This window comes from Cyprinodon tularosa, unplaced genomic scaffold, assembly GCF_016077235.1.
Source record: "Cyprinodon tularosa strain WSP-4 unplaced genomic scaffold, ASM1607723v1 ctg454, whole genome shotgun sequence".
Classification (NCBI taxonomy): domain Eukaryota; kingdom Metazoa; phylum Chordata; class Actinopteri; order Cyprinodontiformes; family Cyprinodontidae; genus Cyprinodon; species Cyprinodon tularosa.
The window spans coordinates 158,088-172,794 of record NW_024039179.1 but is presented as its reverse complement, the minus strand read 5'-3'; the positions used below and the strand labels follow the sequence as shown (position 1 = coordinate 172,794).

The 14,707-nt window shown below is 36.0% G+C and overlaps 1 protein-coding gene across 1 annotated transcript in view; it reads right to left on the bottom strand.

Moving 5' to 3' along the window:
• The window catches only part of grapa (GRB2 related adaptor protein a), a 36,029-nt gene that overhangs the window by 6,548 nt on the left and 14,774 nt on the right, over positions 1-14,707 (bottom strand). Inside the window, exon 4 of the mRNA XM_038300728.1 lies at positions 6,367-6,535. Within this exon, the coding sequence (XP_038156656.1) occupies positions 6,367-6,535 (169 nt within the window). The remainder of the gene's footprint in view (positions 1-6,366; positions 6,536-14,707) is intronic.

Below are 14,707 nucleotides of genomic sequence, written 5' to 3'. Positions count from 1 at the left end.
TTGTTTTATTCTTGGATCAGGCTTTAAAGGGTTAAATTAAGTGTATTTATGCTTAATTTGAGTAGGTAGGTAAAATGATTTGCCAATGCAATGAGTATTTTTGCTTTTAAAATAAGACAATTAAATAAAATGCACTTGAATTAAGACCATGCAAAGGTTTTTCTTATTTTAAATGTAAATGTTTTTGTTCCATCATCAAAGTGTCTTACCTATCTCCTCAATTCAAGAAAAAAAGCATTTAATTTAAGAAAAAAATACTTATTTATATTTCCATTTTTTTGCTGTGCGCACTTTGTGATGTTCCCAGTGTTTAGATCACCGGGAACACCAAGGCTTTTGCACTGAGAGAGCTCCTAGTTTCTAAGAACCCTAGAGTCGTATTCTGCTGGAGGTTCATCTCTGCTATGAGGGGCTCTCTTCTGTCCACTGTTGCCACATGCCCGCTCAGTATGAGGTCCTGCTTCAAAGATAATGGCTCATAGCATTTGCTGGATTTTTTTTAAAGAGCAGGAAACGAAACAGATCTTTACTTCATTTTATTCTAATTGGAACAAACTAGAAAGTATGCAATCAAACATAATTTTATTCCATTTGATCGGACCAAACTGACTTAATATTATTGTTAATAAGATGGATCTGGTCCTAAAGTGTGAATTAGAAATCTAAATGCATTTTGAATTAATGTTTCTTGTCTGTGATGTGAAAGATTCAATGTATGTTAGTTTTTTTGCAAGGTATTATATACTAATTGGAAATGTTAAGGGTTAGGGTGTGGTACCTTGCCATGTCCGTGCATCTGAGTGATGTATAAAAGAACAACCTATTCATCTTTCTGTGGTACCATGTGATCAGTGATAGTTTGGAAGGAGTAATAGGGCCCATCCATATTGGCATCCTCTTCAGTACCCACTCAAGCCCAGAGAGAGGCCTCACAGCAGTACAATCCAATCAGTAATGGAACAGACGGCAACTTTGTTCTAATTTTATCCCCACAGTTTTCCACACATGACATTTAAGACTTTAAAAAAAAGCCTCTCATCCTTTGATTTTTAACCATGGAAAAAACAAAAACAATGACAAAAAAACTGATGAGGGGGCATATGAAAGAAGGATCCAAACTTGGTATTGGCAGAGCTTTTCATATGAAGACAACAACAAAGTGGCACAAGGACACAAGGAGAGCAGGGATGGGGTGGGGGGAAATATGTGGAGAAAAGGGCTGAAAATGATTTTCTGTTCGGTCACGCACAGATAAAAAGAGTCATGTAATGAGCTGGGAAGAATTAGTTTGGGAAGATTGACAGCACAATGGGGGTGACAATACAAAAGGCAATGAGATGCAGCGTTTAATTAGTTCCAGTCTGTGATGCTGACCCATATAGATGAAAGGAAGAAGTTATTTTATAAGATATTGATTCAGTGTTTGTCAACTTCAAAAATGTTGACATGTTCATTCATAGTTCTGATAGGTGTGGCGTTGCATTAGGTATTTATGTATCATAATGTTTTGCAATGAGTAAAGTCAATGTGATCCATAAATCACACTAAATCATTACTTCTTGACCAACATGCTTAGCCATAACACAGCAAAAATTAAAAGCGGAGCGTTATTCTTCCTAAAATGACTAATAAAGTAATTTTGAATTAGGTGACTAGGTTTACTGTAGGACATGTTTGTCTCTTTTGTTTCAGATAGTCTCATTTTACAGCATTCAAGTTGGTTGTTTTTTTTGTTTTTGTTTTAGGCTCTTTTTATATATCAGCTTTGAAGTAAAACAGATGCATGTCACTCGCAAATAAAGAAGAAAATTTTGGTAAAACAAATCAGGATATTAAAAAATGTGATTGTATTTTGTTGCATCGGTGTCTCTCAATAATTCTGACCGTACTGCCACTCTATTTAGGACTTACAATTTATCCCACTCTTATGTGAAAACTCTAGTTTTGTCTCCTGAAGCATTATTATAACACTCCGATGCACCTTCTCCAGATATGCTTGTTAAGAGAACTGCATGCATTTCCTTCCAAATCACTTCTAACATATGGTTTATTTAAGGAAGAACCTTTTTTAGACATGAATATTATATTTGTAATTCAAATATATTGAATATAAATATTCAAACCTGCTTTATCCAGTTATAGTAGGTATAGTTTGGCTGTTTTGAAAATCCACCTTCAATAATAAAAAGAAAAGAAAGACACAGCATTTTAAAGTGACCACCTACTGAATATCACCAACCAAATCTGAACTTTAAAATCCAGGCTTTTACAAGCTGATGGAAAGCTTAAGTCCATCCTTTTTTTAATAGCAGAAAAAAATAAATGTAATTATGTTTCATAAGTTTGGGGTGAAAAGGGCTGCCTGAGTCTGAGGGACCAGATTTACAGCAGTAAATCTTCTACATCGCAAAAATCAATATATGTGGATCATCTTCACATGAGCTGAAATTTCTGCATTTATATATGTATTTATATTCTCTCCCAGTATTGCTTTCTTATCTGGTCATCTTCAAAATGCTACAGACCGTTGCAGACCAGCTATCTGCAGCCAATACCAATTTCTTTTCCCTTCTTTTCATTTGCAGGCTGCACTGCAAGGGAGCTTTTTTTTTTTTTAAAGGCCATGGTTGATTTCTAAATGAAAACATAAATTGATGAGCTTCAGTTAGATACATCTGCAAGACCTAAATAACAGATGGCATCACTACAGACAAGGCTCCTTTATAGAAGCTAATCTTGTTATGTTCAGGTTTGCTTTGGGAAGATAGGTCATAACATGCTTCCTACAAAAATGATCCAGTGTTTTTGAAATAAACCAAACCTATCAAGTTAAAATGATCATTGGAGGAGACATGTTTACCTTTAAGCGACTTCCACTGGTTTTTGAAATAGAAAAAATAAAAGTTAAGCTATTCTTAACCAGCCTGCTTGTTAAAACAAACATATATAAGACAAAAACTAAAAAGTATGTGTTCACATGTGGATGCACAGAAGTCATTATATGTACAGTATAGGAAAATTTACAGTGAGACTAAACAGTGTTTCTCTTGTTTGGAAGATATTAGTTAAGAGCTTTTATTATATCTTCGATTGCATCTCTTGAAGGCCAAGAGGAAGAAAAGCCTGCTTAAAAAACCAGTGTGACAGCAATACTACTTCTCTGACCTGTGTTTATTCTTCATGGTAAAAATTATACCTGCTGATAGGTGGTGCAAGTCTCCACTGCCTCCAATGATGCCTCAAACCGCAATGCAAATGAACACCTCACCCAGAGAAGCTCTTTTTCTTCCACTACCCTTGCTAAACCTTATTATTTCCAGCCAAAATGAAATACTTTCTACAAATTATATTATTTCTATGACCAAGTTCATTATGCTAAAAAAAAATGCTTTCCACATGAATGCTAATTTCTATAAAAGACCTTCCGGTGATCTTATTTAGCTGAAAAAGAAAGCAAAAAGGTATTTGTGGAGCTTTAAATGCACATTTTTGTTAAATGTGAATCTGCTATACATTGAAAAAGTAGGTATGGTAAAGTAGTGCAATAAAAAAAACAGCATAGTATTCAAGTTTGATTCCTCTTTGTTTGTTTTAAAGAACAGAAAATAATATAATATGTTAATATATGACTGCCTTTCTAAGGTTTTTTTCTTTTCCAGAAGTAATCTCTGGATTGGCTGAACACTTCCCTGGTTGGATTAGGGGAACACTGTATAAAATACTCATACAGATATTGCTACAGAATAAAATAAAATACAACTGCATAACTTTTCTTGATTATGGGCCAAATTAAAAGAGCTGAATAGTTGATTTTAATAATCCAAATTGCCTTCAGATCATAATTTTTCTGATTAAAATTTAAATCGAATCCAAAGAAATAAATCGACTTATGTTCCTGCAGGGATCAATTTAAGAAGATACCCTGCCTTCCAAACCTTTATGAGATTAAAATGAATACCTTCTGTGCTTTCTGAGAGAGAACCACACTCAAAGTCTTTTTTTAAACAGACATGATTGAGTCATTGCCACAAGCATAGGAGATGTAGTTCTAAAGAACTACATATCCTCTCACTTCCTGTTACAAGAACATGACCATTTTACTATAAGAACATCATGTGGTAAATTAAATAATAAAACACTTATAACAGTAACATAAACTCCCACTAATATGCTTAGAAAGAATAAATACATTTAAACACTTTATTGTTTTGGAGCAAAATCCCTGCTGATGCAAATATCAGGACTCTTGATATCAATATATTGTATACCATATATTCATTGTATAGATACCCGTTAAAGAAGGCTGATTTCTGTTGAAGGCTTGGATTGGACATGAGCTCTGGATCAGCATCCTTTTTTAGAGCCAAGGACGATATAGAGAACGGAGTGACCTGGAGTCACACTCCTCTAATATAAGTACATTCACATTCAGAAAAAATACTTTTTCTTGGCATTATTCAAAAGCTGTCATGTTGGCAGCATCTACAGGTTGCTGAAGACGTGATTACCCCAGCATGCTACTTAATGCCGTAGTTATCTACCACTGAGCAGAGGGGAATATTATTTTCTGACCTCCCTTTCCACACATTTCAGTGTGGTTGTTGGTAAGATAAGTATAGGTACTTATTCAGCTGTGCGGCCACTTGCAAAAAAGAAATAGGCCCCAGTGTGATGTCATGTTGCCCTCATAAAAACAGGAAGTCACACACCATTAATTTGAACTTTCTGGAAACGCATCAACAAAAATGTGTGATATATAAAAGGGTTTCAACCAAGGGTGCTCCTCTAAGCATGGGATTATCTTCCTACCATTAAACATCCTTAGAATTATAGGTCATGTTTAAAAGAAATCTGTGTCAGTGAGAGATTATTTTACTGCAGCAAAGGTTGCATAATTATTTTTTTCTTAATTCTTCCCATGGATGTAAGTGCAAGGCATGTAAAGGTGATATTTTAAGAACATCGGTTTGACGTAAGGAAGGACAGGCACAACAAGGTAAGGACAGAAAAGGGTAGCAAAGAAGGACGGACATGATGGAAGGAAGAACACAGGGAGAAAATAAGGAAGAGAGAGAGAAGGGAAGACATTAAAATCAAGAGAACAAAACATTTCAAACTGACCAGGAACCCTGCAATGCACCCAACGTACATAAAAAAATAAAAAGCGAGGGACGTTCTTCAAACCTCATTAATCATCCTGTGCACCTCTTTTCATCTTTAGCACTCATACCTCCTATGTAAAAACACAAGCTAAAATAATAATAGAGAAAAAGCCAAAACAAACCAATATTTCTCAGCTAAATATTCATAAAACCCTGGAACTGATACTTGCAGAAGAGTCACTTAATTACCTCCAGGAAGCAGAGTACCTACTCAAATGTAAGCCCAAGGGAATAAATGCAACATGATGAGTATTACCACACCGACATTGTTAGAGTGATACCAATATGCTCTGAGCACTGCTCTGGATCTAAAGCATCTGTAGTGACTGTGTAAGCCTGTGGGTGCAGCTTCTCTGCCACTGACAGGAATAGCTGCCAAGAAGTGCAAGCTTGTCTTCTATCGGCAGTCTATTCATCACCTTTTCCACAGGGACGCCTTTGCATATGTATATATTTATACCTGCTAAGAAGTGGGAAGGGTGACAGTAGCATCCCAGGAGGAAGAACAGAATAAATATAGGAAAATAAATTATTTCTTTGCATGTGATACAACCAAGAAGTTCATTTGCTGTTTGCTGTAAATCAGCTTCACCTATTTATTTCATGTTCCATCATCCCAGTGACAGAGATTACTGATTTTGCTGCTTCAAAATGGCAGCAGTTCTAAGATTTTTCATTATGAACACCACCTTTTTTATAACCCCCTGCTGCTGCAGTCAGCCAGCATGTGGAGTGCCTCTGGAAAGGTCCATTACAAAAAAACAACAACATACCCCTTAAAGTTGAGGCAAAATGAAAAATGAATGCTTGGACTGCATGTAATGCTTGTTGTCACCCTGTTGTGACTTCAGATTCAACAATTACTTTACTGTATCTTAACGTTTTATTTGCTATTGGAACTGTAAGCGACAAGAATTTTGATTGTTGATTAGAACAGATGTGCTTTCTGTGGTTTAGCGAGCATGATGACACTAAAAAATGATGGAGTCTACAGACTTAGGGAGATAGAAAACCGGCACTATTAGTATACGGAAAAACTTTGAAATTAATTGGTAAATTTCCTATAACCAAAAGACTAGAAAATGGGAAAAATTCTTGAAATTCTTCTTAAACTTCTTGAAAAAAAACATCAATTTGCATGGTTGCCATGGTAAAATAAAAGCCAGGCAGAAAGAAAGAAACAATGAGTCATATATATGCTCACCCTTGCAAAGTGCTCTGGGTCTCTCAGAAACACTGTCCTCTCCTTAGCAATGCTGTTGCTGTGGTAAAAGTCTACCAGCTCGTTGAGGGAGGAGAAGGCCTCGTCCCACACGTAGTACTGGCTGCAGCGGTCCTGGAGCACCTTGAAATGCTGAACATGGTCCCCATAACTAAAAGAACACACAAGCAGAGAAGAGGGGAAATTGATGTTTTGAGTGGAATGGAGTTTATTATATTCTACACAAACAAGAAATCAAAATCATCATATGATCACCAATCTTATGCCATAAGTCATATTCATTTTGAGCACTGAGGATCAATGTCCAGGCTCGTTTTCTTTGAACACTGATGGAGCAAAACGCTTGTTTTTCTGTCCAAACCGCTGCAAATCTCTCTCGGCAAGACACTCCCACAGGGACTTGCGATCCTGCCCCCACCGTGCTTGGGGATAAAGCAGCTGATGCTTGTCCATGTTTTTCTTCCTCCAGGAGAGTTTTATATTGAAGAAAGATAATGAATGGAATCCCACACCAGCCAAGGAACAGAATCTGCAGAGTGATCAAAGGCTAAGTGGACCTCACAGAACTGATTCTTGGAAAAAAAAACTTTAAGATACGCAACACTGGAGGCATGGACGTCTTAGAGAAAAAGACAATAACTTCCTTGCTAAAGTTGCTGATCATTGGAGTCCACTCAACATTTTCCAAAGGTGATCACAGAGGTTTAGATCTGGTAAAAGTTAGGGAAACCATTAAGAACTAAACCATTTGGGGTTTTGATGATATTTGATGATTCCATGTATTCACTGTTGTTTAAAGAAAGCTAACAAGAAGCTAATGACGACAGCATGGTACCCCATGCTGGCATGTATTGAGCTGTTTTCTTTTTAAAGCTACAAAAAAAAATCTTATTTAGGGTAAAAATGTTATTATAATGAGGAATATTATTTGATAAAAAAAAATTGTATGTTAATAAAACATACTTAAAAAGTGATGGATGGCTTGAACATGCACCAAATGTGACTCAATCAACTCAACCCTTGTCCCTTTTCTGGCTGTGCAAACAATAGCTTAAAAAACGACTTTATTCTCTGCCTACTTCATAACAGGGCCTAGACCTACTGCTATATAGGTCACCATAAGGGGGAGCTGTAGCATGGTTAGCCCCATCTTCTCACAACAGAGGTAAATACTGAAACACATTTAAACAAAAAAAAAGTGTCTTCATGTCACAAGTTGGTTTAAACAGACAATTCTTTCAGGTCCAGCTTTGGATAGATACCAACTCTACTTGCCTTCAGTCTGCAGAGATTTCCCTGTGGCTGCACAGCTGTCAGCTGTTGAAGCTGGCATGTATTCAGTCTTATCCGTTTAACTCTTACAAAAACTGCACTGACCTTATTTCCCATCTAATTTAATTGAATTAAATGCTAGTTTTTAGGACCAACAAGACAAATAAAAAAGACTTGATTTGGTAAGAGATTTATGCATTTTAATAGTTTCAAATGTGTTTCTCTGCGTGTCTGTGTGAGTGAGTGTGTGTCTGTTTGTATTTTTGTTAAAAGAGCTATTAATGACGTTTACCTGGGCTGCTAGTGGGTTTTTTGTATCACATTAAGCCAACGAAATGTCAGTTTTTGGTCAAATCTCATGACACCGACCATTTGAGAATTACCTGTTAAACTGAGATCACACTGGTCTGGCACCATTTCATGACACATTTTGATGAATAAGAGCACATTATGTTTCCATGCATCTAAATAGTGATGAGCCGCAGCTAGTGACACATTTAACTGTAGCTGTGGTGTTAAAGTGTGTACTTTGATGTGATAATTGAAAGAGTTTGGCCAGTAGAAATTGGCAATCACCTGCTCCGTTGTCCTGCTTTGTGGAGGTTGCTAAGTAACTTGGAAACCTATCTTTAAAAATCTGGACATCTCCTAGTGATTATGTGCTTATATAACTGTTGCAAATATGTAGTGGAAATCAGCACAACGCCCCCATATTAAAAAAAAAACACAGAGGGTGTATGTGTGTCCATAAGGCTTACATAGGTTAATGGCTTTTAAAGTGTTATCACATTGTTTCCATTCATTTAAATTTGATCTGATTGCAGTTAGAGATGGTTATAGATTCTTTAGATAATTAAAAAGAAAATTTTCCCTGCATATGAAAATAGCAGAAAGTAAAGTGTGCATCTGTGCAGTGAGGTTTTTAATAAAAAGGAAAGATCGTTTTCATCACTTTTGTTTCAAATGCTTGTATGCTGAGAATCTCAAAGGCCCACAAATTGTCATTATTGACATAAAAAACACAGTGAAATACAAATTTAAACATGGAAGTTACATAAAGATCACAGTCATTGATACATGGATTTGCAACTGTCCCTTTCACCTGTATTTTTATCCAGGCTAAGCAAAGAAAAGTTGGTTTGGATGAGGTATAAACCTGGGTTAAGATTTAAAAAAAAATGTATCTTAGTCAAGCAAAAATGCTAGAATCCTTGCCAGAAAGAAACTCAAACTCAAAGGCTGCTTAAATTAATTTGGTATAAAGTGTTTTCATAGTTTTTAAAAACTATGAATTTACGGAATATCAACATGGGGAAAGTGGGTTTTTTTTTAACTTGAGAGCCAAAAATTAAGGGAAGTTAGTAAAAACATCAAAATATGGCTAAACATTTAGTGAAATATTTGCAATATGCTTTGGTGGAAAATAACAAAAATTTTTGCAAATCATTTATCACCTTAGAAATTCCATTTAATCCTACACATACTTTGTTGTCGATTCAAAAATAGTTGTTTATCAAGGGACAAATCATGCAGGAAAAGGAAAGCGAGGATGAGTTATTTTGCTGGGAATCACATTGACAATTCTGATAATTAACTTCCAGAGATAGTGCAGAAGCAGTTAGCTGTAATAATGCAGAACACATCTGTCTCTGCTGGATTACAAGCACTCCCTGCACATTCTTTGCAAGTGGCATCTCATCTCTCCGATTCACCATAATTAGGGCTCTCAGCAAGATATGGAGCGATTGTGTTTTCTCCCCAAGTGAAAGGAAATGGAAGAGAGAAAATGAAATAGAAGCAGGATACAGCAGACAGTCCGACACAGATGAAAATAAAAGTTATTTTTGAAACTTTAGCTTTGTACCAGCACATACCGGTTTCAGCAAGGCTAAGAGTCCTCTTAGCTCATGGTTTCTACCATCAGTCTTTTCTCACTTCCCTATTCTCGTCTCGCTTTGGTCTCTGCCAGCATCTTGTTTGCTAATCTGCTGTTTTAAACTGCAGATGTGTGGAATATTTTTAACGACCAAAATCGCACTGCCAGCTGTCAATGTAACAGAGAATGTGTGTTAGGTGCCACATAGAGTCTATGTGTCTCAAATCGTATGTTTAATTACTTTTGTTGCTGACAATGTGTATTGTGTGAATACTCCTTGTTGTTCCGTTTTATATGCGGGACTTAAAGCATATTGGCTGTGTGCATGTCAATCTGCCCTTGCTATGCATGTCATGGGGAGGTGGTCTAGGCAACATGGAGAATGAATAAAGTATCACCTGTTTTAAAGTTGAGTGGATTTATTTGTCCTCTGAGACTTTGTGATAAGAATGATAAAAGACACTGAGTGGGAGGATAAAAAGTTAGAAATGTGGCTCAGTGGCACCAAAGGTGCAGAAGTGAACAAAAGGCCTAAAACTAATGAATCTTTTATTGCAATAGTAGATTTTACACATTTATTTTTGTTATCTAATCTTTAGTTTTAGCACAATTGATTAAATGTGATAAAAAAGAAAAAACATCTGCTTTTGACTGCAGGAAGGTAGGTGACATTTGTAGTGCCTTGACCTTGCTGCAAGGAAGTCCTGGGTTTGAATACTAGCCGAGGATGTAAGGAGTTATCATATTCTCGCTGCATAAGAGTGGGTTTTCTTGGGTAGTTCTGACTTCCTCCAACATTTCAAAAACATATCTGTTTGGTTGTTTGGCTGTTTGAATGTCTTCTCTTTGAGAAGATTCATCGCTCTAAGGTGACATCATATAAAGTCGGGGCGCGGGCGGGGAGTGGCTGAACACTTTTTACAAAACATCCTGCTGCATTGACGGTTTTGGTTATGTTATATCAGATAGATCTAATTTAGTCATGTATGCATATGTCCACATGCATATTTTTCATAGCTCCTAAGAGCCAGCAGGGTCCTCACAAACTCCCTATGCTAAAGGAACTACAATATAATAGGAAGCATACAGGCTCCTTTTCCTACCTCCTTTCTTAACACAGCACTATTCGGACAGTGCTTACCACAAAGAATCTTAACACCCTTCAAATTTAGCCATAGAGTTCTTACTGATTTGCTGTATTCAGATGCAATCAGTGCCTTTAGTTATTGCAGGTCCATACTATCCTGCCTCTTAGGAATAAATTTACACACTGGGTCATTTCAAATTGTTTATTTACGACTTTTTTATGAAATGACCTTTAATACTTGTCATTTATTTGTTTTTAAGTATTTGTGTTACTGTCATCAATTGTACTTTTCATTGTAATGTATTTTATTCCCTTTTAGCATTTTTTATTATTTTATTTTTTTCAGTTTAACAGCAGTTTTGAGTAATTTTCCCTTTTCTGTTTGCATGTTTGATCTCCTTTATTCTATATTTTCTCTGATGCTTTTCTTTTAACACTTAGCTATTTTGCTTGTAAAATGCTTTGTCTTACTAGAACTGCTGGAAATGTTCAATATAAATTAACAAGACCTTGATTTTATCGACACAGAAATGGTTCACCGGGTAGAAATAACCTTGTTCCATTACCATCACACTCCCCAAACCTAAATAGAAACTCAGAGAGAGGAACTTTCAAACCACACCCTCCCCCTTCTCTCGCTGTATTATCTAAAGTAGTTGATTTAAAGGCGCGGGGGGGGGGGGGGGGGGGGGGGGGGGGGGCTCATGTCCTGTGGCAGGTGTATGATGCCTGTTAAACTCTAACTGACCTAGTTCTATTGCACACCCTTAAAAAAGTAATCTGCTCCTGATATCAAACATGTGGAATCTTCAGGATGATAAAGTTTGCAGACTAGAGCACTATTGCCTGTGCCAACGTTAGCTAGTGACATTCTATCACAAAGATGAAAAGTTCTGTATACATTTTGAAATTAAAACTAATAATTCTAGTAAGATATTGATGTGTGTTCCTTTAAAATTCTTAAAAGGTTAAGATGATACCAAGTTACAATCTGTGATATGTATAACTAATTATCTTTCCACAGATCTATTGGCTCATGACAACTTTACCCCAGTTTAAAATAAAATAAAAGCATTACAATTTCACACCTCAGTTTCAAAACAGAAACAGAAAAATAGAGAGAGGCTAAAAGAGACATGGGGATGTTGGCAGATTTGATCTTTCATCAGAGTTAGTCTTATTGAAGCTTCAGTGAAGTAAAAACCTGTATCATCTATCAAATCCATACACCATAAACATTTCTGTTCTTGCTATTTTGTGCACAGTGCTGGCTAATTCTCTCTTTATCTAACTCAGTATGTTTTCTTATTTTTGTCTGTGTGTGTTTGTTGCTATCGCTGTCTCTCAGATAAAATTTGATCACTGAGCTGTGATATTAAATTTTGCCATTGATCTGTGGGGTCATGCTAAAGAAATCCAAGAGTAAAAAAACTATAACAATGACCCAAAGAAATGCATTTCATGGCTCATGGCTAGAAATCTTGGCTTAAAAACAACTTTAAAGGAGCCTTATACCAACCAAAGCATATTTTTTTTATCTTAAGCTACCAGTGTCATGGGATTAACCTACTTTTTAATTTTCAAAAATTGTGTGAAGTTGATGTATCTGTATGCTAAACAACAGCTTAGCTTAGCAACATGAAAAAAAAAATCATGTAATCATAGCTGACAGGGCTTTTTACCAGGTTAAAAAAGTCACTTTATATTTTTAATAAATGTTAATACAGTTTTTCAGACTTATTTATTCTGCAAACACAGTTTAACTCTCTTCATGCTAAGCTAAAATGCCTAACTCTAACTCTCGGCAGCATTGATTCATATTTGCCTTACTGTTTAGCAACATTATTTCTGTTCCTCTATAATGAGATAAAAGCAAATGAAAACATTTTTAAACAGGGTGTCATATTAAAACCAAGTAAATAGTATAACTTTTTCCAAAAATAAACTTCAAACCGAATACACTTGTTCTTTACAAGGCATAATATGTACTTTAATGTTAACATTTCCATGTAAAACACACTCAACATACTATTTTGGAAATGTGATTATCCCTGTAATTATACCTTCCATACATTAGTTTCATTCATTAATTGTGAGTCTTCAAATTATACCAGATCAGAGCATTTAAGTAGATAGAAATTATTGAATTATTGACTGGTGTGGTCATAATAACCAGCCTTATAATCTACATTATCCTGATGGTTATTTTCTACGGTGTGTGCAGCAGTTTGACTTCTATCCAAAACATTATGGTCAAATCAGTAAACAGATGAGAAAGTTTAATGCTTTATGATTCTGAAAAAAAATTTGTTTAATTAAGAATTGCTATGCTTCTTGCTAGTTTAGTCTAAATGTCTTTTATTGAAGTCTGACACAATCAGAGAGAAATAAATTAATAAGGTAATTGATAGTTAATACACTAGAGAGATCAAATTACATGAGAGGTACGAATGCATTCAGAAAGATCCTGGAAATATTTTTGATGTTGTTCATTGTTATCTTTATTAATAAATACTTATTTTTCATTATTGTTTTAGGCAAAATAACTAACTGTTCTTTATAGGAATTTTTAGGGCTTTTGCTTCGGGTTATATGACCTCATGTTCAACGCAGTGCTGACAGGGAGAAGAGCTGCTGCAGGAAGTCCTGAACACATAAAATGGTAATGGTAAAAAAACAAACAAACAAAAAAAACAGAAAATAAAAAGGTCAGTTATACAAACATCTTATTTTTGGACAGGGGGACGGGTGAACAAAAAGACAGACAGATTACAAATTAAATAAATAATAAGAACATTTTGTTGGAGCTTGATCTTTCAGATAGTTGTACTATATTACATTATATAACTTTGTCAGCTGCTATTTTAATTAATGAATCCTGATTTATTTCTGGGTGCTTTAAGCAAAATTGTAACCGTTTACAAACTTTAACTGTTTGTAAAAGGATTATATAAGGTTTTTGCTTTGGGTGATTTGACTGTCTGACGCAGAGCTGACGGGGGGAAGGGATGCCACGCAGAAAAAAAAAATCTTTACGTTTCATCAGCTTTAATATCTTATTACTAATGTTTTCACTTGTTGTCATTTATAATATGGTAAAGGCTTTGTTGTTGTTTTTTTGCAAAATGGTCGCCGTTAAGTGTTGGCTTGTGTTTGGGGTGCAGATAGAGTTTGGGGTGCAGATAGAACGTGGCATTTGTGTAAAATCACTTCTAATGTTCGACTGCTTTCTTACTTCCTCTTTAGAAAGAGCAGGTTCTACCAGATCATTTTGATCGTTGGATTTCTGTTGCAGCCTCAAAGCTGTACATAAGCCGCGGAGCTTTTAGGCCCCCTATTTATAATCCGATCATTTCTTTCTACTCCTGCAGATTTATTTTCTCTGAGCTAACAAAGCTGATTGCTTCTGTTCGCTTATCCCCCATTCACCAGTTTTTGCTCAGTAGTGATACTATAAGGAAAACCAAATAAAAGCATTATCATTTCCCCTTCTTCATAACTATTTCTATTTCCCACTTGAATGTGTGCAAATTAGTGCTTCGTTGTTGCTATATACTTTGCCTTGCATTTGAAATAATTTTTTTTTCTGAAGAGTGTGTCAATCAAATAATGGCTTAAGGTGGTAATGGAAATCATTCTAGTGCTTAGAATTATAAAATAGAACAATAAGTACGCACAGTCTTTGCATAGATAATCAAGTCTATTCATACGCAACTGTATGTATCTATTCCCCTGGAGTTTAGGACATGCGTGTTGGGAGCTGGAGAAATTCCACCTTTCTCCAGCAGAGTCCGCCGTGGATCCTCTGAGGGAGCTTCCTGCACAGCTGCAGCTCGTCAAGATCATCAGAGGATCCACTACTTAAGCTGTCTTCAGACCTTGCCTCAACGCCGCAGTGTTGTTCCAGTTGGTCAGTGCTTAAGCCTAGATCCTCAGAGTAATTCTATGACTTTTGAATCCAGCTTGGATTCTAACCCCTGTGTCTGTTTTCCAGGAAACCTGTGCCTCCTCTGTGAAAGCTCTGGAAGAGCTAACCTGCCGAGCCGACCCTCTGAGCCAAACCTGAAGATTCACAGAGAACCTCCAAG